Here is a 22,822-nt window from a genome sequence, read left to right as displayed (position 1 = left end):
TTAATCTTTTAAGAGGAACAAATAAAGACAGTTGGACACAGTGTCAGTATCTATACATAAGCAGATACATTTCAAGTTCCCAATATCTTAAAACATTTTAGTACAAATATTTTCACCTCAGATAATTAAAAGAAACAAACCAGCAATAATAAACAAATATCTAGCCAACATAATATGAATTAAGGAATAGGTTTATAATGTGGCTGGAATTTGAGGGAATAGAAACAGTCCCCTAGGAAAGAAATCTCATATCAATAAAATAAAGCAACCTCATAACTGTTAGCTTGCAAGTTTCATGTTAAAAGGAAAGCAGTACCTTCGCTAACTTGATTACACTAGGTGGGAGGGGGAGAGAACGGGGAGTAAATGAAAGTCACAGAACATCCTTGCGCTCGGTTTTAACCATGAATTAGAGGGCTTTTCTCCCCTTAGAGCTCTCCACAGGTAGCAAAAAGAGCAATTAGCATTTAATTTATCCTTGCTGCCGTCACCATTTATCTAGTGAAGATGCAAATAAAAAGTGCAAATAGTTCTAATGGATGACGGGGCTGGCACACGGCAGGGACGAGCGACGAAGGGGAGGCAGTCCTCACTGCATTTACAGAATGTTCAGCTTTCTGAATTCCCTCTGTGGTGATCCATGTGTACACTCAGTTTTAAGCTTTTAGAACTCATCTAAGTTTTCCTATCTTTAAAAAGGGAAGATGATATTTGAGACATTTCCTTTAATAAAACAAGTCTAAATGATAGTTGCTACTATCTGACACAAAAACATATTTTCTTACCTTTGGAGACACTGATGGGTTATATGAAGATAACACATCAGCCTCCAAGTATCTAAGTCCCTACACCCTTTATTCCCAGGATAATATGTTTTTAAAAACAGTTTTTAAAAGATGCACACAATGTATGCAGGGTGAGAATGCACTGTAACACTTAGCATTTTCATTAATATATGAGTCTTCTTAAATCAAAATAATTCTCCTTCATCCCTTCTTTGTCTCCCTCTTACTGTGACTACCTGTGTATAATGACTGCTTGTCTAAAAGAGTAAAAAATCCTATTTTAAACACACAAAAAATTAACATTCTACTTTTGGCTGAAAGCCAGTGTTGGAACAATACATTAAAAAAAAAAAACAAAAAAACCCAACTCTCCTACTGTTAGTGTACCAGGATCGTCCTCCTCCTCCAAGCCCTCCCCTGCCTGAAGCCTGCCCACCGCCGACTCCAGCAGGCACGCGCGCCGTCACCCCACCATGGGTTTCAGCACTGCAATCGCTCACAACCAGTACCGATGCCCGTGGACGCTCAGTAGGGACTATGCTGAAGAGGAGGAGAGGGGAAGGGGAGAAGGAGGTGATAATTTTGGTTTTAAATTAAAACAAAAGTAAGGAGAATTACGGTAGATGAAAATGAACTCCCTACCTAGTCTGGTTTTATTCCAGAACCAAGGGATATGGAGATTTAGATATCTGGAGGGAATAGATAACTATTCCCCTAGAAATGAGGTACTATTATTGGTTCATTTCATAAAGTAAGGGAAGTAAGTGGAATTAGGGGCAAGGATGTGGTAAGTTGCTTATACACATAAAGCCAGCAAGTTCTAGAGCAGGAAGTAAAATTCAGGCCTGATTCCACAGCATGATTGATCTGTGTTGGTCAGATTTTTTGTTAAAATGCAGCTATCAGATTTGCCTTATCATTTTTACTTCTGCCTAAAACAGCTGAACAGATATTCCTCTACAAAAACACTTTGTTAAATTTGAAAGGAGAGAGAACACTGGGAAACTGGTTATCCTGATCACTTGCAAAGTCTTGCATGTAGAAAGTATTCACAAATATATATTAAATAATTAAATCAGTCTGGATTGAGGAACTACAAAGATGTAAGATGAGAAACAAACTCCAATCCAAGGTCATGCAGAAACCAACTACAGGATTCTAGATGGACTCAAGTTTTCCATCTGCTGAAGTCAGACTCACGTCTCCCAACAGTGAAAAGAAAAGAATTAGGCTTTTTCTACTTTCTGTCAGCTGTTACACGTTCTGTGGCCTACCAAAGTGGAACTGTTTCCTTAAAAAGATAATAAAAAAGGAGACTAAGGGCAGACATGCTCTGTTTTATGGCATTTAATACATCATATATAAAGCCTTCTTCATAATCTGCCTTAAAAGTCAAACAACTAGACTGAAATGAGAAATCTTAGATGTCTAGTTTGGGTTAAAATATTCAGTCTAGTTGTAACATGTAATTAACTTTGAGACTATAAGCACTGCACTGCTGATACACACAACATATGAGATTAGACCCTAAAGAATTTTAATTAGGATTATTTAGATAGAACTAAATAGATTCAGCTTTCAATAAGAGGGAAAGTTTGCAACTTAATCAATGTCGTCTGGGATATTAATATGTATCAAAGAGCAGGGCATGAAAGATCACAGAGAAAACATGTAAAGGAGCCTTTATAGCTGAAACCACTATTATACCTAAAGTTTTTATACCTACAGTTACTGTAATAAAATAAAACTCCCTACCTATAACCTAAGCAATTATAACCCTACTTTAAAAAACCACCACCATTCATAATAGCCTATGTTCTAGGGCTTAGAAGGGCAAGATTATATTAGTGTTAAGGTTCTGTAACATATTATCTAAGAAAAACCCTGAAACAAGAGGTCTTCAAGGAACTGGACAGTATAATTATTATATTTTAAGTATTTCTCAAGTTCATTCAGGAAATAAATTGTAATATGTTGCTAAGATATAACTATTCATGTCAGAGCTTGTCTGAACATTCTCCTGAAGTCAAGTGTGACCATGTATGAATGAAAAGTAATAGAGACTAAAGGGGGGGAGGCAATCACTGGAAAAAAAGACAAGTCATTCTGACCAAGATTCCAGGTTGTAGAAACATAACTTTTGAGGATAAAGTCTCCATTTTTAGAGAACACACTATAACAATGCTTTTACAAGTGCTATCTCTTCCACTGACATCACCTTCACACGACCTTGGAGAAAACCTTTGCAGATCTTCATATTTGTAACAGATGAAAGGCGGAAGGCGCCAACGGGAACTCGAACGAAGCTTCCTACAGACTGTCACTGCTCCTCCCCTTCGCTCTGAGTGCCAGAGCAGGCAGTCCTGACTCCTGCTATCCGGGCCACTCTAACAATATTTAATTCTTAGGAAAACTAATACAAACTAATACAAAGTGTTCCTTCACACATGTGCATGCACACACGTTGTGCACATACACACAGGAATTTAGTACAAGCCATTTTTCACACTTGTTTCTTGACTAACTCACCCACTACTAACTATTATCTGGAAGGAACAGTCTACTCCCCTAAAATAACAATTTAAGATCAAAGGAGCTAGGAACACTTTAACATTACAATCTTCAAAAGAGGCAAAGCCTTCTGCAGCTGAAGGCAGATGGTGACAATCTAATCCCAGAGTCAAAAATACCATGGAAGCAGATACCAGGAAATATGACAGGACAGCTCTGCCAAGGGCCCGCTAAGGGGTCTGAACGCACTGATTTCTGCTGTTGCCTCTTTGGTTTCCTGTGTGCTTAAATTCTTTCCTGTACATATAACTGACAGTGGTAATATACAGCGTGTTAAAACTCATATGTGTTAAGGGTCTCTTTCAGTATTATAGAGAAAGAGCTCGCCCTGTAACAGTGAACTAGGAAACTTGGTGTTTTGATGTAGGTGAGAAGTTCAACTGACCTGTCTAAGGGGCACTCTCCCCAGGCAACAATAATTCCAGTGACTGATTAACGATATGCTATTAACAAGACAACTTTTTTTCAAATTAGATGGAACTAGAAGAGTTGGGATTTCCTGCTGGCTCAGACAGTAAAGAGTCTGCCTGCAATGCAGGAGACCTGGGTTCAAGCCCTGGGTTAGGAAGATCCCTCAGAGAAGGGAATGGCAACCCACTCCAGTACCCTTGCCTGGAGAATTCCATGGACAGAGAAGCCCGGTAGGCTGCAGTCTATGGTGTCACAGAGCCAGACACAACTGAGCGACTAACACACTTTCCCACACTTTTTCCTTTTTTTCAGAAAAGTTAAAAAAAAGTGCTGATTCTCCCATGACAATTTATTAATGGGAAAATATCCTGCAGATGAAGTAAGAGAAGGTATACTAAACTTCTGGCAAATTGTCTAGTATCTTCCTATGAAAACTAAATCATTACTTAGACTCTTTTTCCTGACTTCTTTTAGGTTCAAGTTTTAATGAGCTTCTGATTTTTATAACTTGCAGATAATCAAAGACCTGCAGGGAAATGTCACTCTAGACACAAAAACGCACCACCCAACCTTTTATACTACTTCCTATCAGAAGATTATGAGCAGGCTGTGTAGCTTCTGCTCTGTGTATTTCTTACCTTGGCTCCTTCTAAAGGCACATCATTGCGCCTGTGTTTCCGGAGAAGCACTGGGTCAGAGCCCATCCGACTATGCCTTCCGTTTGCATTGGAACTCGCCGTGATTCCAGGCTTCGGGGAGCCGTCCCCAAGGAGGCGACATCCCACCGACTGATTAGTCCCCAGCACGTCCCGCGGGCACCAGGCTTCAAGAGGCACGGGCTGGTCTCTGGGAGGCACGCTTTCCACGTGATGGATGTGACGGCTCAGTCTGTTGTCCGGGGGCACTGGGGGAGGCCTCTCGGGTGGAGGGGGAGGAGGGTCTCTTAAGGGCGGTGGTGGGGCTGGGAGTGGTTTATCTTGTTTTCTCACCATGCAAGGAGAAGACTGAAGAAACACAGAGGAAAAAAGAAAAGATGTTTCATGCACTGAAATACCTTCCAGACTATTATTGCTTTTGTTTTCTAAGCCATAATAGAGCTTTCTTAGATTCCTGTGCCTTCTTTTAATGAGTTTCTTTTATCACCAATTAATGAAAGTTTAAAAAATTATGAAAAACTCAAATATGTCTCATTAAGATTTCTTTGTAAAAAATGAACATATAAACTCAAAATTTAGGATTATAAGGACTACAGGAAAAAAAGCAGCAGAATATCAAAATTATATGATGATTCTGACCAGTCGACATTAAAATAATGAGTCATTAAGTATTTTATTTGCACGTTTCTATGATTTAAGAGAGACAGCAGATACCATCAAGAAGTTGTTGCTTACTTTTTAAAAGAACACCTTGATTTGCAACATCTCTGAAAAACAGAAAATGCTGGCTTTGTTATTTTTGTTTTCACCTCTATAATACAAAGCAGCTGACAAGGGCAAGATGTGCTCTGGTTCTTTACCAGTCATGGGTGGCGCTAGTGGTAAAGAATCCACCTGCCGACACAGGCCTTGCAGGTTCGATCCCTGGGTGGGGAAGATCTGGAGAAGGAAATGGTAACCTACTCCAGTTTTCCTGCTTGGAAAATTCCATGGGCAGAGGAGCCTGGGCAGGCTATAGTTCGTGAGGCTGCAAGGAGTCGGACATGACTGAGCATACACAAACACACACCGGAAGAATGAAAAATCACAAATAATAGAGCAGTGTTACGTATAGACTTTACTTGCATTGTATTGATCCTTGGGGAAAAAAGCCAGTTTGATTCTTATATGGAAATATAAAGGTATAAGCTGCTAAATTGATCTGTGTGACTTTCACAGGCTTTATTTTCATTTACACAGTTCATCTGACAAATGATTTGTGCTTTTATTGTTAGGAAATATCATAGAAAAAAGGAATGTGTTGTGTTTCCATAATTCTGACTAAATAACATCCTAAAAAGTCTTAATATGATCTTAAAACTGTGTTAATTGTAATGTAGAAAAATCCAGAACTACTAAAACACTGTGTCTCCAACTAGTTTTACATTGTAAAGCATGTCACCAAATGCGATTAATGTTTAAAATCTTATATTTAATAAAGCAAAATATTCCCTTATCAAATTTGGAAAAAAAGATCTGCACAGAACTAAAATTAACTGTGGGCTTAAATGTACAGATAGAATTATGTCTTTAATATTAAAGAGGAATATAATTACTTTGCAAATACTGTAATTCTTTGTAACTAATTCCTTCATATACAAAAGGTACATGTAATTCCCTCTTCTGAGTCACCTTGAAACATGGGTGATAATTTATCACATCCTAAGCCCTTATGCAAATACACTTCCATAACATTTTTCTTGTCAAGACACTATGAAAATGAGTATAAAATATTTTAATAAGAACATGCAATTTATTTTAATACATATAATGACCTTTTAAATCCATTTTACAGAATAACCATACTTACTCTACTGTTTATTTTAGCAATCATGTGCTCTCTTTGAATAATTATGCAACTGTGAACAGTAATAAAGGCAAGGAATATGATCGTGGGTTTGCTACACACCACGTGAGAGACCCATCAAAGTAGCTCATAAATGAGAGCGTGAGAAATATGATTAATGGAGATTTAAAAACCCGAGCAATCAATACTCATCACATAAAATTATTATCTGTGTTTCTAGTAATACGATTTACCTTTGGTGAGCCAGTGGGGCTGCCACAGGGAGACCGAACTATGCCTTTCTGAATGAGGTCCAGGCGGGGAGGCACTGGTGGGAGGCTTAGATGTGGGATCTGGAGAGGGTCTGGGTGTGGCTTTCTTCTCTGAGCCAGGGGAGAGGATCCGGGAGACGTGACGGGGGAGCTCTGCCTGTCAGTGCACTAGGACACAAAAAGAGAAGGATGCCGTTGTGTGACGTGCGGAGTGTGCACCTTTCAGCTCTTACAGCATTTGGTTTTGAGAATGTATCTGCCATTGACCATCTGTGAAAATAAACTCACTTAGTTTACTCTGATTAATAGATGGAAACAGCACACATGTTTCCCTCAAGGGCAGTATCATGTAAAGAATAAACAGATTAGTTTCTCCTACATATTGCCTAGGAAAAAAGCAGCAGAATTGCAGTTTTAAGACAATCAAATGCAGGCCTTCTTCTAGAAACCTGTCTCCAGAAACACACAACGCAATGATGCACACTGCTCTTGGTTATCCATGTTATAGAATCTTCTTAGGTGTTTGGTTTAGAGTACAAATCATTCTGTTCCATATAAGGTATGTATAATATCTAATGTATAATCTACTTTAATGAATAAAATCAGACAGGTTTTTTTTTCTTTAAGTTGTATATTTAAAATAAACAGCTTTAAGACCAAATATTTCCCCCGAAGTCTTCACATGGAAATTAAAGCCTCAAGTTAAATGTTCTTCTTTAAACACAATTAAACCTAGGAAACTCTGTACTTCTAAAACACTGATAGATTTCTATACCATTACAGGGTTTTCATGTTATTTGGTAGATGAAAGAGCACCGAAAAGCCGTCAACAAGCACTCTGATTTGTATGTATGTATGCACACTTCCCTGGTGGCTCAGTAAGTAAAGTGTCTGCCTCCAGTGCAGGAGACCCAGGTCAATCCCTGGGTCGGGAAGATCCCCTGGAGAAGGAAAGGGCAACCCACTCCAGTATTTTTCCCTGGAAAATCCCATGGATGGAGAAGCCTGGTAGGCTACAATCCATGGGGTCACAAAGAGTCGGACACGACTGAGCAACTTCACTTTCATGTAACCCTTTCTAATTTGAAAGAGTGTGTACGTGTGCGCATCCGACATACCCTGATTTTCATATTTGATATAAAAGTCATCCTAATTAATTAAACAATATTCTATTCTGAAACACCAGGCGGTTTTCTTTTCAACGCTGACTTACTGCCTATTTACTTGGAGATCTAGGCTTACACTTGATACTTAACATTAATCTAACATGCTTTGATATTCATCTGTTTCCTAGTGTGACTACTTATGAAAAATCTGAAGCTTGTGTTTTAGCCATTTTCCCCCTAACATTACTCACCTTTATAAGAGCAGTCAATGTCAACTGTCAATTTAATTTCAACTCCAGCAACAGTGAGAAAGGTCCTTGACTGAGATAATAAATCTGTGTTCACATCCACACTAAGTTACATCCTGGGAGGTTTTCTTTTTTAATTTACTAAAATTGGCATTTGATTTTTTTCTCATGACTAGACTAGACTTATGAGTTACTGAAAGGAAGGCCATGTTGATCAAATAACACTTTAATGACATCACATCAAGGGTCTACACTATCCATGTGATTTCATCACTATTGATGCTTACCTTGACTACCTGGTTAAGACACTGACTGTCAGGGTTTCTACACTATAAAATTACTTTTTCTACCCTTTCCTTTACTCTACTCTCTGCCAGAAAGTTACTATGTGAAGCCCACATCAAAGTAGTCGGGACTTGCTTTTTAAAAATAAGCATGTCTAAGCAGAAGCTTCCAGATTATACCTTAGGTATACCTGAATATTGTCATAACATCACTAAACTATCAATTCTCTGCCTCTCTACTCTGCCAAATAAATGAAAAATAGGCCAATAAATGTCGATGCACCACATGTAAATTTTAAGAACATTTTCTTTTTATTCATTTCATGATTCTTTTTTTATATCCCTTACCTTGTGATAAGGCAAAACATTCAACTGTTATTTAATTGAAGGAGAAAAAGTAGAAACTCTACAGAGGCATAACCTGATTTTAATGCAGCAGGTCACTCTTATTAGTAAAACAACAGTTTGACCCCAAAAGCCGTGGAGCCTCAGATGGTCATGAATTTGAAACTGATGGAGTAAAACCAATCAAAACTGATCACACAACAGAAAAAAATCCTGATGTCAAACTACAAGCATCACAGTCGGTAGCAACTCAGATCAGGAGAGGTCACCAGACATCTAATTCTACCCAATTCCCATTAAGGATAAATTACATTATTTGAAAACTAGCAAAACTGATCTGGTTATTATTCTTTACAAAAAAAGATTCAAGAAACAAACTCATCGTATGTAAGTTTTACACATATACAAACACACACACACACAGAATACAGAGCATGTCATTGTTTCAGTTACTTGCAAAGAAAATTTTCAGTGCTAGGTCCATTCGTAGGAGAAGGGGGTAACAGAATATGAGACAGTTGAATGGCAATGTCAACTCAGTGGACATCAATGAAGACTGAGCAAACTCCAGGAGACAGTGAAGGACAGGGAAGCCTGGTGCGCTGCAGCACATGGGGTCACAGAGAGGCGGATGTGACTGAGCAAGTGAAAAAACAACAAGGTGCGTTCACCACAAAGAACATCTATGCTCCACCATGCGCTTTTCTGCCACAACTATCTGCCCGCTTCCTTCACTACCCAGAACAGGGAGGGGAATCCTGACAGAGTCAACGGCCCACTGTTACCATCAGACCTTGACTTCTGCTTTAATTACTAATTTAACATTTCAGCAATACCAAATCCCCAAGAAAAAGAAATGCAAAAAAAACAAAATGGCTGTCTGAGGAGGCCTTACAAATAGCTGTGAAAAGAAGAGAAGTGAAAAAGCAAAGGAGAAAAGGAAAGATGCACCCATTCAATGCAGAGTTCCAAAGAATAGCAAGGAGAGATAAGAAAGCCTGCTTCAGTGATCAGTGTAAAGACATAGAGGAAAACTATAGAATGGGAAAGACTAGAGATCTCTTCAAGAAAATTAGAGATACCAAGGGAACATTTCATGCACAGATGGGCTCAATGAAGGACAGAATGGTATGGACCTAACAGAAGCAGAAGATATTAAGAAGAGGTGGCAAGAATACACAGAAGAACTATACAAAAAAGATCTTCATGACCCAGATAATCACAATGGTGTGATCACTCACACTCACCCAGAGCCACATATCCTGGAATGGGAAGTCAACTGGGCCTTAGGAAACATCACTACAAACAAAGCTAGTGGAGGTGATGGAATTCCAGTTGAGCTATTTCAAATCCTAAAAGGTGATGCTGTGAAAGTGATGCCCTCAATATGTCAACAAACTTGGAAAACTCAGCAGTGGCCACAGGACTGGAAAAGGTCAGTTTTCATTCCAATCCCAAAGAAAGGCAATTCCAAAGAATGCTCAAACTACCGCACAATTGCACTCATCTCACACGCTAGTAAAGTAATGGACAAAATTCTCCAAGCCAGGCTTCAGCAATATGTGAATCGTGAACTTCCAGATGTTCAAGCTGGTTTTGGAAAAGGCAGAGGAACCAGAGATCAAATGCTAACATCCTCTGGATCACTGAAAAAGCAAGAGAGTTCCAGAAAAACATCTATTTCTGCTTTATTGACTATGCCAAAGTCTTTAACTGTGTAGATCACAGCAAACTGTGGAAAATTCTGAAAGAGATAGGAATACTAGACCACCTGACTTGCCTCTTGAGAAACCTATACGCAGGTCAGGAAGCAACAGTTAGAACCGGACATGGAACAACAGACTGGTTCCAAATACGAAAAGGAGTACGTCAAGGCTGTATGTTGTCACCCTGCTTCTTTAACTTATATGCAGAGTACATCATGAGAAACGCTGGGCTGGATGAAGCATAAGCTGGAATCAAGATTGCAGGGAGAAATATCAATAACCTCAGATAAGCAGATGACACCAACCTTATGGCAGAAAGTGAAGAAGAACTAAAGAGCCTCTTGATGAAAGTGAAAGAGGAAGAGTGAAAAAGTTGGCTTAAAGTTCAATATTCAGAAAACTAAGATCATGGCATCTGGTCCCATCACTTCATGGCAAATAGATGGGTAAACAGTGGAAATAGTGGCTGACTTTATTTTTTGGGGCTCCAAAATCACTGCAGATGGTGACTGCAGCCATGAAGTGAAAAGACGCTTACTCCTTGGAAGGAAAGTGATGAGCAACCTAGATAGAATATTAAAAAGCAGAGACATTACTTTGCCAACAAAGGTCTGTCTAGTCAAGGCTACGGTTTTTCCAGTGGTCGTGTATGGATGTGAAAGTTGGACCATAAAGAAATCTGAGTGCCGAAGAATTGATGATTTTGAACTGTGGTGTTGGAGAAGACTCTTGAGAGTCCCTTGGACTGCAAGGAGATCCAACCAGTCCATCCTATAGGAGATCAGTCCTGGGTGTTCATTGGAAGGACTGATGTTGAAGCTGAAACTCCAATACTTTGGCCACCTGAGGCGAAGAGCTGACTCATTTGAAAAGACCCTGATGCTGGGAAATGTTGAGGCCGGGAGGAGAAGGGGATGACAGAGGATGAGATGGTTGGATGGCATCACCAACTCGATGGACATGGGTTTTGGTAAACTCCAGGAGTTGGTGACAGACAGGGAGGCCTGGCCTGCTGTGGTTCATGGGGTCACAAAGAGTTGGACACGACTGAGCGACTGAACTGAACTGAAATCCTTAGTATGTTTAGGTAATGGGATGTACTTGATTTGAATTGGGTGAATTGTTAAGATATTAAGTGAGTATACTGAAAATCCTCAGACAGACATCCAAACCAAGATGTGGGGTGTTCTTGATCCTGAACATCAAGATACCTGCAGACAAGTACCCTCTCCACAGTTCTGTGAATGTAATCTGAAGCAAATCTTAAGAATACTTAATGCTAGACCCTCAAAGTGATTTTATACTGTCCTCCTGAAAGACTAATTTATTTTGAAGCATTATAGTATGTGTAAGTTGGCTTAGTCATAATGGAGGGTATATCAGTAGTGAAGAAACAAATGTTTTTATCTTTATTGATTATGTGGTCTACATTTACCATAACTTATTCATTTTCCAGAGTTCTCCTAAATCACAGTAAAATTCCCATGTAAGAGTAGAGAGTCTAATAGTGCCCTTTAGATAAGAATGCCTTTTTCTTTGCTGAAGCCTTTTTGTTGTCTCTATGAACAATTCTGAAACTAGAATAGGGAAATTTTGTATTAACTTTTATTGCTGGGAAAATTCAAATGCTAACTGTGAATATTTGTAAACATTTTTCGAAGATGGTCACATTAAAGGTCAATCAATTATATTTTTCCCTTCCTCTTTGAAAGTCTAAAAAGAAAAGAAGTCTCACACAAAGCTTCACAAGCCCACTCCTGCTATACTCTTCGCCCATTATCTATCATATTCTTTTATTTACCCCTCAGTGATTTAGAAGAGCTCTTTATATAAAAGGATAGTGAACCTCTAATCTGTTTTAACAGTAGTGAGAAAGTTTTTCTTTGTCTTTTAAATTTTTTAATACCAGAAATTTTATTTTTAAAGAAGAACCTTCACTACTGCACTTCTGGTTTTAATCTTCTAATGAATAAATAAAACTAATTAGTATAATAAAAAGACATACTAATCAAGGGTTTCTTAAAAGGATCATATCCTTTTTGCCATAGGCTTACATGAAATCCTTTTTAGTCACTGCATCTCTTTCTGTCCACTGTATTAGGTTAGAACAAGTAAATGGAAAGCTAGAAAAGATTAACTAGGAAAGTAGGAAGTAGAAAGTAGGATGTGGACACAGAATTAACTGTACAGAATTTATTGTACAGTATAAAGAAAATCATTTATGTAGAGGCAACTGTAAGAACTACGAAGGATGGCATCATCCTTTCAAGTTATAGGTTAGCTGATTTGAATGATTCCATCCCTTTATATTAATTTTAGTTATTCTCAAATTTTTCTGGAGCTATTTCAAATCATAAAAGATGATGGTTTTAAAGCGCTGCACTTAATATGTCAGCAAATTTGGGAAACTCGGCAGTGGCCACAGGACTGGAAAAGGACAGTTTTCATTTCAGCCCCAAAGAAAGGCAATCCCAAAGAATGTTCAATCTACCAGAAAACTGCACTCATCTCACACGCTAGCAAAGTAATGATCAAAAATCTCCAAGCTAGGCTTCCACAGTACGTGAACCGAGAACTTCCAGATTTTCAAGCTGGATTTAGAAAAGGCAGAGGAACAAGAGATCAAATGGCCAACATCTGTTGGATCATAGAAAAAACAAGAGAGTTCCAGAAAAACATCTCCTTCAGCTTCAATGACTATGCTACAGCCTTTGACTGTGTGGATCACAACAAACTGGGAAATTCTTCAAGAGATGGGAATCCCAGACCATCTCATCTGCCTCCCGAAAAATCTGTACGCAGGTCAAGAAGCCACAGTTAGAACAGGACAGGGAACAATGGACTGGCTCCAAATTGCAAAAGGAGTACACCAAGGCTGTCTACGGTCACCCTGCTCACCTAACAACATGCAGAGCACATCACGTGAAATGCCGGGCTGGGTGAAGCCCGAGCTAGACAAGACTGCAGGGAGAAACATCAACAAACTCAGATATGCAGATGGCCATTCTTACGGCAGAAAGCAGAGTGACTAAACTGTCTCCTGATGAAGGTGAAAGAGGAGAGTGAAAAAGCTGGCTTAAAGCTCAACATTCAGAAAACTAAGATCATGGCATCCGGTCCCATCACTTCATGGCAAGTAGATGGGGCAACAATGGAAACAGTGAGAAACTTTATTTTGGGGGGCTCCAAAATGATTGCAGATGGTGACTGCAGCCATGAAATTAAAAGACACTTGCTCCTTGGAAGAAAAGCTATGACAAACCTAGACAGCATATTAAAAAGCAGAGACATTACTTTGTCGACAAAGGTCTGTATAGTCAAAGCTATGGTTTTTCCAGTAGTCATGTATGGATGTGAGAGTTGGACCATAAAGAAGGTTGAGCGCCAAAGAATTGATGCTTATGAACTGTGGTGTTGAAGAAGACTCTAGAGTCCCTGGGATTGCAAGGAGATCCAACCAGTCAATCCGAAAGGAAATCAGTCCTGAATATTCATTGGAAGGACCGACACTGAAGCTCCAATTCTTTGGCCACCTGATATAAAGAGTCAACTCATTAGAAAGACCCTGATGCTGTACAAGATTGAAGGCACGAGGAGAAGAGGACAACAGAGGACAAGATGGTTGGATGGCATCACTGACTCAATGGACACAAGCCTGAGCAAGCTCCAGGAGATGGTGAAGGACAGGGAAGCCCAGCATGCTGCAGTCCATGGTGTCGCAAAGAGTCAGACACAGTTGAGTGACTGAACGAAAACAACCCTTGTATTCAGAACTTCAGAACATATGCTCTTTCCACCCCTCACCCCATTTCCGCTCGTTTTAAAATATAAAAGCTGAGCGCCTTGATTCCTGCCTGTATTATCATCAGTTCAGTTCAGTCACTCAGTTGTATCTGAGGCTTTGTGACCCCATGGACTGCAGCACACCAGGCTATCCCTTTCTTTGGGACATTATCATCACACCAGCCTATTTGTCTAACTAACATATTCTCTTAAGTTCTTTAATACTGGTTGTTGATGAGCTGCCTTTAACAGCTCTGGAGTCCTGGTGCTCTAGAAATTTAAAGACCACATTTGTTTCTTTTATGTGTCTACATGCTCACCAATTTCTTCAAATCCTTTGCCTCATAAAATGATAAAATGTTCTTTATTTTTCTGACAAAATTTACAGAATTCTTTAGCACTTAGAATAGGAGGCGAATAACTATCACAAAAAACAGAGAAATCTGAATTTGCAATTTTAACAGAAAATCCTGAGAGAAAAGGCCCAAGAAGTAGTCAAAAGCTCCTCTCAGCATGCTCAGCAATTACCAAAAATAATCGAGGACTCATTGTATTTCAGTCACTCTTCATTTTATCCACACCTTTTAAAGAGAGATTTTTTAAAAGCCTTATTAATAAGACCCATTATTATGGAAATAGAAAAACATCTGGTAAGAAACTTCAAACCCTGCCAGGCAATTATTAAAAACAGGATAAGAGAAAATCTCTCCAATCACTAATAAGATGAGAGTTCTGACAATCCCAGCGATAATCAAAGTCAAATTTATAGTATTTCTAAGAAGATCTTTACTTAATGAATTTTCATGTCTGAACAAGGCAGATACAAGTTATAAGGATGATTAAAAGGACAACATTTCTCTTAAATACGTGAAAATTAATGAAGGACACTGATAAAACTTACCATAGAAAATAAAATATTCTAAGTAAAATATTCTAATACAATAGAATTAAAATATTCTATTTTCATTCTAACTATTCCTTTGGTTATTCTTTACTCATAGTCATTTGTGAACATAACAAAATCAAGATTTTAATAGCCCACACAGTATATTATTCAGAAGATATCCATTACAGAAATATTTATACAAACACATACCCATGTGTCATTTATAATGTCTAATTTAATATTTAAGTAATTCCCAAATGCCTAGTATGTTTAAATAATGAGATGGTCTTGATTTTAATTGGGTGAATTGCTAGATATTAAAAGGGTATACTGAAAATGCTCAGACAGACATCCGAATGATTTGTGTTGTCTATTTTGGAGTACTGTAGCATTGTTCCTTTTTAGACAACAAATGCTTACATGTGGAACATGGTATAAGAGCAATAATACGGTCATTTCATAGTTATCCTGCTTATCCACAGCTGCACTTCAAGAAGTCTCAATATGTAGGAATTTAGGGAGGAATTTGTAGTGAAAAAGAAAAGTGCTCCCAACCTTATCTATAGACTGAATGCAATCCCAATTAAAATCCCAGCAAGTAATACTTTAGATATAGTCAAACCGATTCTGAAGTTTAGATAGAGACAAAAGACCCAGAATAGGCCACAGAACAAAGGAGGAGAAAGTTGGAAGATCAACACTACTTGACTTCAAGACCCACCAAAAAGCTAAACTAATCAAGATTCTGTGATACTGGCAGAAGAATAGACAAATACATTAATGAAACAGAAATAGATCCTCCAAAATACAGTCGACTGATCTCTGACATAAGAGCAAAGGTAACACAATGTAGTAAAGATACTCTTCTCAACAAGTGGTGCTAAAGAACAGGACAGCCATATGCAAAGAAAATTCCAGACACAGACCTTATTCTTTCACAAAAATGAACACAAAATGGGCCACAAACATAAATGTAAAATGCAAAATTATACAGCTCCTAGAAGACAATATGGTAGAAGCCCCATATTAAAAGATGACTTTGATGATCACTTTTTAGATTCAACACCAAAGTTGCCATCCATGACATCATTAAAATGAAAAATTTCTATTCTGTGAAAGAAACTATCAAGTAAATAAAAAAAGCCACAGACTAGAAGAACATCTTTGAAAAATATACATCTGAGAAAGGACTTATGTAAAATATACAAAATACTCTTAAAACTCAACAACAAGGAACAATCAGATTTTTCAAATGAGCCAAAGACCTTATCAAATATCACACCAAAGATAATACAGACGGAAAAATCACTATATGAGAAGATGCTACACATCATATGTCATCAGGGAAATGTAAATTAGAATAACAATGAGATATTACTATGAAATCCAAACCACTGACAATGTCAAATGCTAATGAGGAGGTGGTAAAAACAAAAACTCTTATTCTTCTTTGGAAGAGTTCCGTGGTTTCTTACAAAACTGAACATACTTTTAACATACAATGTAGCAATCCTGCTCCCTGATATTTACCCAAAGGAGCTGAAAACTGTTCATGGAAAAAACTGCATATAGATGTTTATAAATGTTTTATTCCTAATTGCCAAAACTTGCAAGCAACCAAGATGTCCTTCAGTAGGTGAATGGGTAATAAACAAACTGTGGTACAACCAAATAATGGAATATTATTAGTGCAAAAAGAAATGAGCCACACTGAGCTAGGAAAGGACATAGTGGAAATTTAAATGCATACTAGTAAGTGAAAGAGCTTCCTTGGGGGCGCAGAGGGTAGAGTCTGCCTGCAATGTGGGAGGACCCAGGTTCTATCCCTGGGTTGGGAAGATCCCCTGGAGAAGGAAATGGCAGCCCACTCCAGTGTTCTTGCCTGGAGAATCCCATGGACAGAGGAGCCTGGCGGGCTAGAGTCCATGAGGTTGCGAAGAGTCAAACACAACTGAGCGACTTCATGTTCAAGTTCACGCTCAAGTGAAAGAAGCTAATCTGAGAAGGCTACATACGCTATTATTCCAACTATGATGACATCCTGGAAAAGGCAAAGCTGTTAAGACAGTAAAAAGAGCAACGGCTGCTGGAGGGCTCTGTGGGCAGATGAGCAGGCAGAACACAGGACTTTCAGGGCAGTGAAAATACTCTGCATGATGCTGTACTTGACACTATACATTTCTGCAAACTTACAGAACATACAGTACCACAAGTGACCCTACTGTAAACTATGGACTTTAGACAATAATGATGTGCCCGTGTAGGTTCATCAATTATGACAAACGTGAGTCTGGCAGCGGGTGCTGATAATAGGGGGAGGCAGGGGGAACATGAGAAATCTGTGTACATCTTCCTCAATTTGTCTGTGAACCTAAAAATGCTCTAAAAGTCTTCTAAAAAACAAAAACCAATCAAAGAAAGAAAAGTCATCTCAATGGAAAAATTCTGCATTTCTCCCTCTAGGAACAGTAACAAGAAATAAGCACCTTGCTAACTTACTAAGAATATGGATATTACTTTTTTGTGTAAACTGAGGTTTACTATGTTACATTATTATTATTATTTACATTCCACTAATAGCTTTTGTAAATTTTTTAGATACTCCAAATTATGAGCAATGAAGAGGAGGAAAATGATTAGAAAGTTACATATGGAGGAATACTGACTGGATTAAGCGCTAAAATCTCTCTGAGGTGTGACAGGGAGGTAGTCAATAAAACTGCCAGTAGGGTCTACTGTAAAGAAGTGCAAACAGCCTTGCAAGTGGAATAACCCCAAGGGCCCTCTCCACTAAAATGTTAAACATTATTAACCACTTAGAGCTACACTGCTTCTCCCTGAAGTGCCTTTTACAAGACGGACATAATCTCCTAGCCTGTGACCAGCCTCCATAGCCCTGAAATTTCTGTGAAGTTTCATATTTTACTTTAAACATTTATATGAGTTTTGCATTCTGATCCAAATATACATGTGATATTAATTCAAAGCTATGGTTCCACTGTCTGTGTGCAACTTCCCCTTAAATCCTGTAGCAAAATGTAAGCCTTAAGAAGTATGTCACGTTGACTATAGGGGCTTCTTATGCCCTTCGGTTCATTCAGCTGCATAACCAATTTTGAGAAGTCAGGGAAGGGTGACATATAATTTAGAAATATTTCCATAAAAATGGCTAAGAAACAAGAACATCCTGGGAATTATGGGAATTCTGTCTAGTCACTGAAAAATGCCCTCATGGGAAAGCCCTACTGCTTGCAAACTACAGTTGCTTTGAACAATAAGCAACTGCTATTTAGTTACTTAAGTTCTTCATCCTACTTGAGAGAACATGTACTTAGTCGTTTCTTAAAATTAACTTTATTTGACTAGGTACAGTTGACTTACAACGCTGTGTTAGTTTCTGCTACAGCCAAGTGGATCAGTTACACACAGATCCACTCTTCAGATTCTCTTCCCATACACGTAGGTCATTACAGAGTGCTGAGCTACCTGCACTTAATCATTTGAATACACTTCTGTAGAAAATAAGGCTGCTGTAAACTTACCTAAATTATTCTGTCCTTAAGATAGTATCTCAGCTGATATGCTGCCAACTCTGCCTTCTCTGAGTTTTAACCCTACAAGGTAGTTGTACTACGGGAGAGCTGGACCATAAGGAAGTCCTGAGCACCGAAGAACTGGTGCTTTCAAACTGTGGTGCTGGAGAGACTCTTGAGAGTCCCCTGGACTACAAGGAAATCAAGCCAGTCAGTCCTGAAGGAACTCAATCGTGAATATTCACTGGAAGGACTGATGCTGAAGCTCTAATACTTTGGCCACCTGATGCGAAGAACTGACTCACTGGAAAAGACCGACACTGGGAAAGATTGAGGACAGGAGGAAAAGGGGGCGACAGAGGATGAGATCGTTGGATGGCATCACTGATTCAATGGACGTGTTTGAACAAACAGTGAAGACAGGGAAGTCTGGAGTGCTGCTGTCCATGGTATTGCAAAGAGTCAGACATGACTCAGTAACTGCACACGAAGTACAGTCACTGTCTTCAGTGACTGTTAGTACAACAAGGTAGTTGTAGGGTAAGTTTAATGGGGCCAATTATAATTATGCATACATTATATGCAATATATGCATATACAAATACAATGCATAATACAAATATGCAATCATAATTATGCATACATTAATAAAGAAATACAGCCAAGCTCTTGCCAAACCAATCCCATTGTAATGTCTCTTTCTTTCTGAACAATGACATATGGCAGTATCTGAAAGAAAAAATACTTCTACAGACATCTCAAAAATACAAACAGTTAATTCTCAGAAGTACAGCCATAATTGTAGGAGTCTTGAATAACACTATATAAAGAATGATGTTAGTAACAACTGATACTTAATGTTTACTATCTACCAGCACTGTTCTAATGGCTTTACATGAGTTAACTCATTTAATTTCAACCCTGAAGTTTTCACGGACAGGGTCACTGAGGCAAGGGGAGTTAGATAACCGACGGACGGCTCACAAATGCCAAGGAGCGGAACTGGAACATGAACCCAGGCTGCTGGACGCCAGGGACCGCAGCTCTCCTTAGGACCGTTTAGTTACCAGCGTCACCGCTGATCACTCAACCAAGCAGATGAAAAACAAAACTTTCCCCGAGGCCTCGGCTGTGTGCGAGGCACCATGCAAGTCTCTGAGAACGAGAGCGAAGCGTGCCCGCCAGGGCTCACAGTCTACACCACAGGCGGCCAACCCCACGCTCAGTCCAGAAATCAAGTGCTTGCCTCTTCTGAACTACTACACGTTCAAACTACTACTGCGGAACGCGCGACAGGGTCTTCAAGGTCCGCTGTATCATCGCATCACACTTGGACAAGGTAGTTTTTTCCTTTGATATCCACATACTAATAAAGAAAACGCTACTCATTTGCATGGAGAGCTTTAAGAAACTGAGAAACAATGCAGTCACACGGCAAACAATAACCTGTGACTGTGGACTGCCTGCTGCCATTCAGGACTTCGCCTGTGTCGCACGCGAGGAGAGGAGAACCACTAGCGCGCATCAGTGTCAGCGTTCCTAGATGCGTCTGTCCCGCCGGTTGGAGGATACTTGCATCTCTGACCCCATCTGCTAAATGTCAGTGGGTCCCTTGATCTCTTGGTCACTGTGACAATGAAAGTGTCCCCACATATTTCTCAATACCTTCAGAAGGTAGAACTCGCCCAGACTTGAAAACCATGGTCTACATTTCAAATGTCTGGTTATTTCTGAATTTCACTTTTGTTGTCAATTTTGTTCTTACTGCTCCAGCCCTGTGGTTGAAATCTAAGTCACGTTAAAAAGGTCATACTACCCTAAGAATACTGCAAAACCACTGTGATCTATACACATGAATTCTTTGCTCAAAATAGGAGTACTATGCACTCTTTCTTCACACATTAGGAAAAGGAAGAATTAAATGATATATTAAGTTTTCAATTAGCAACATGTATTTTAATTAGTGATGGGAGCATTAGGAGGATGTACAAAAAAAGATAAAGGAATAATAATTCCTTTGACCTCTGGTCACACCTGATTTTCCTCTTATGTGGTCACTCACTAAAATTTTAAATACTGTTTTAAGATAATATGAAGTTTAAGACCAAGGAAATTAATCTCGGTTCACATACTAGGTCAGTCTATCAACGTATTTGTACCAAATCTTCACTTGTTTGTAATTTATGTATTTTGTGAATAATATGTTCTGTCAAAATAACTGTTAAGGAACTGTGGAGATTCTTTACACCTCTGGCAAAACGAAGCAAAATTCTGACCTAGCAACTGATACCTTTTCTTAGCTTTGATCTGACTAAAATCAGAAAGGATTTGATCTTACCTATCACACCCTGGACTTCCTCTAAGGGCTCACTCTGATCCAATTATCCGAGAAATTCAGACAGCTCCAGGACTCAAGCAACGGTACAATTTCAAGCAGAACCTAAAACAGCTTCTAGTGAAACTCATAAAATAGCCTACATCTAGAAAGGCAACTAACACACTGTATTATATATTTATAGTTTCTTCCTGTTTCTGTAAGATTAGCATTCCTAAATAAACTTACAAAACAAACAATAAAAAATACATTCTATAGCTTCAGTATGCTACTCCTTATAAATTCCAGCTGCAGATATCACCATGACAACAGGAATATACAAACAGCTCAGTTCTCTATGCTTTGATAGAAGCATTACTAATTTGAAGAATGTAATATGCTTCAGACAGACAGGAACAGTTTCACAATATAGTTGGAAAAGAAGGGAAAGGTGAAGAGTATTTGAAATGGCAGATAAAAGAGAATTAATTCCTTACGCTGGACAATGACTGACAGTCACTCACGGAGTTGAGAGAATGAAATGTTTTTAAAATGAATAAATCAAAGAATGAATGAGGCAACAGAATGATAACAGAGTGGAAGAAAATCAAGTAGGAGAGCTAGTGTGTCAAAATGATCTGTGGTATTTGTTTATAACCTCAGCTGAAGACAAAACTGCATAAAATCTGTAATTTGGTATTTTGCACAGATATACCCAAGTCTTCAGACTGGAATGAAAAAGATGCTTAAAATCAGGCCACTGTCCTCACAGACCATGTGAACATGCATGTGCATTTATTATTTCACTTAATATATGTCTAGGCACTAAGAAACACAAAGATAAATAAGATATTGGCACTGGCCTTAAGAACAGTCTAATGCAGAAGACATCCTCTGAATAAAACATAACAATTTAGTGTAACTCTTGAAACGAAAGTACCTATAAAATGCTATAGGAACATAATACCATAGCACTGTTTTTCCCAATTATTCAGAAAGAACTGATGCTTGCAGTTACAGTAAAATTTAGGTTTTATTGAAAGTAAAGTGGCAGTGATTTATGAAATATTATAAAATTCACAATCAGTTTAATTGATAAGAGGTAGGCCAGTTAGAAAGACATATAATTGAAACATGATTCCTCAATTTAAAAACAAATAATTACGAGTTCTTTAAGTTTCTTCAATCTAACTGCTCCTGGAAAGTAAAGAAATGACGCTGACTGGAGTGACAGCTTTGTTCAATAACACTGCTGGCTTCTGGGACAAGAAAGTCTGAGAGCAGCACCAGTCTTCTCTTTTTGGGGATAAACTAAAGAGAAGATCATTGTCAAAATTTCTCAGCTCCCTCAACAGAAAGTCCACCAGCATGCCAGAGAGAACAAGACGTGCATGGTTTGAGAGTGCGTGAAAGGCCAGGGAAAACCACCAGTGTCATCTCCGACTGTCCTGCACTCACGTTATGTTACCAGTGATTCCCTTCAATGGTCAGGGCCACGGCTGAACCAAAGCCCCAGCCTCGACTCACTCCAGGGGAAATCAGGCTGAAACTGCCACCTTTCCCAGACTCATGCAGGGTAAACACTATTTCCTCCCAACCAGTAAGGTGCACAAAGCTCTTGAAAGAATTACTCTTATGGCCCTTTTCCCGTCCTCTGACATGAATCACTGAAAGGAGAAAGCCCATTTAGTAAAGAAAATTGAAAATGCCTGTTTCCTAGCTAGAAAACATTACCATCAAGTTCACTGGAACTACTTCAGCTGTTGTACTTGTCTGAAATACTTTTCTGTCATCCCCTATTATCCATGCATTCAATAAACATTCTTTAAATGCTTTAAAGTGTCCTAGATCTGGGAATGGAAGTGTTTTTCTTAAAGGGCCAGATAGTAAATATGTGTAAAACAGATAGCTAGCGGGAAGCTGCTATATAACAGGGCGCTCCGCTAGTGCCCTATGATGACCGAGAGGGGTAAGATGAGGGGGGTGGGAAGGAGGCTCAAGAAGGGGGTGGATACGTTTACTGAAATTTGATTCACACCGTTGTGCAGCAGTGACCAGCACAACATCATAAGCAATTATCCTCCAATTAAAAATGAG

General features: G+C 38.9%; 1 protein-coding gene across 8 annotated transcripts in view; it reads right to left on the bottom strand.

Annotated features, from left to right (window-relative positions):
* The window catches only part of CBLB (Cbl proto-oncogene B), a 210,177-nt gene that overhangs the window by 45,150 nt on the left and 142,205 nt on the right, over window positions 1-22,822 (bottom strand). For all 8 annotated transcript variants that reach the window (XM_020897518.2, XM_020897522.2, XM_020897523.2 and 5 more), the window contains 2 exons: window positions 6,503-6,688; window positions 4,406-4,771 (listed from right to left, as the gene is read on the bottom strand). In XM_020897518.2, the coding sequence (XP_020753177.1) occupies window positions 4,406-4,771; window positions 6,503-6,688 (552 nt within the window). The remainder of the gene's footprint in view (window positions 1-4,405; window positions 4,772-6,502; window positions 6,689-22,822) is intronic.

This window comes from Odocoileus virginianus, chromosome 25, assembly GCF_023699985.2.
Source record: "Odocoileus virginianus isolate 20LAN1187 ecotype Illinois chromosome 25, Ovbor_1.2, whole genome shotgun sequence".
NCBI classification, from domain to species: Eukaryota; Metazoa; Chordata; class Mammalia; order Artiodactyla; family Cervidae; genus Odocoileus; species Odocoileus virginianus.
This window is presented reverse-complemented; position numbering and strand designations above follow the sequence as displayed.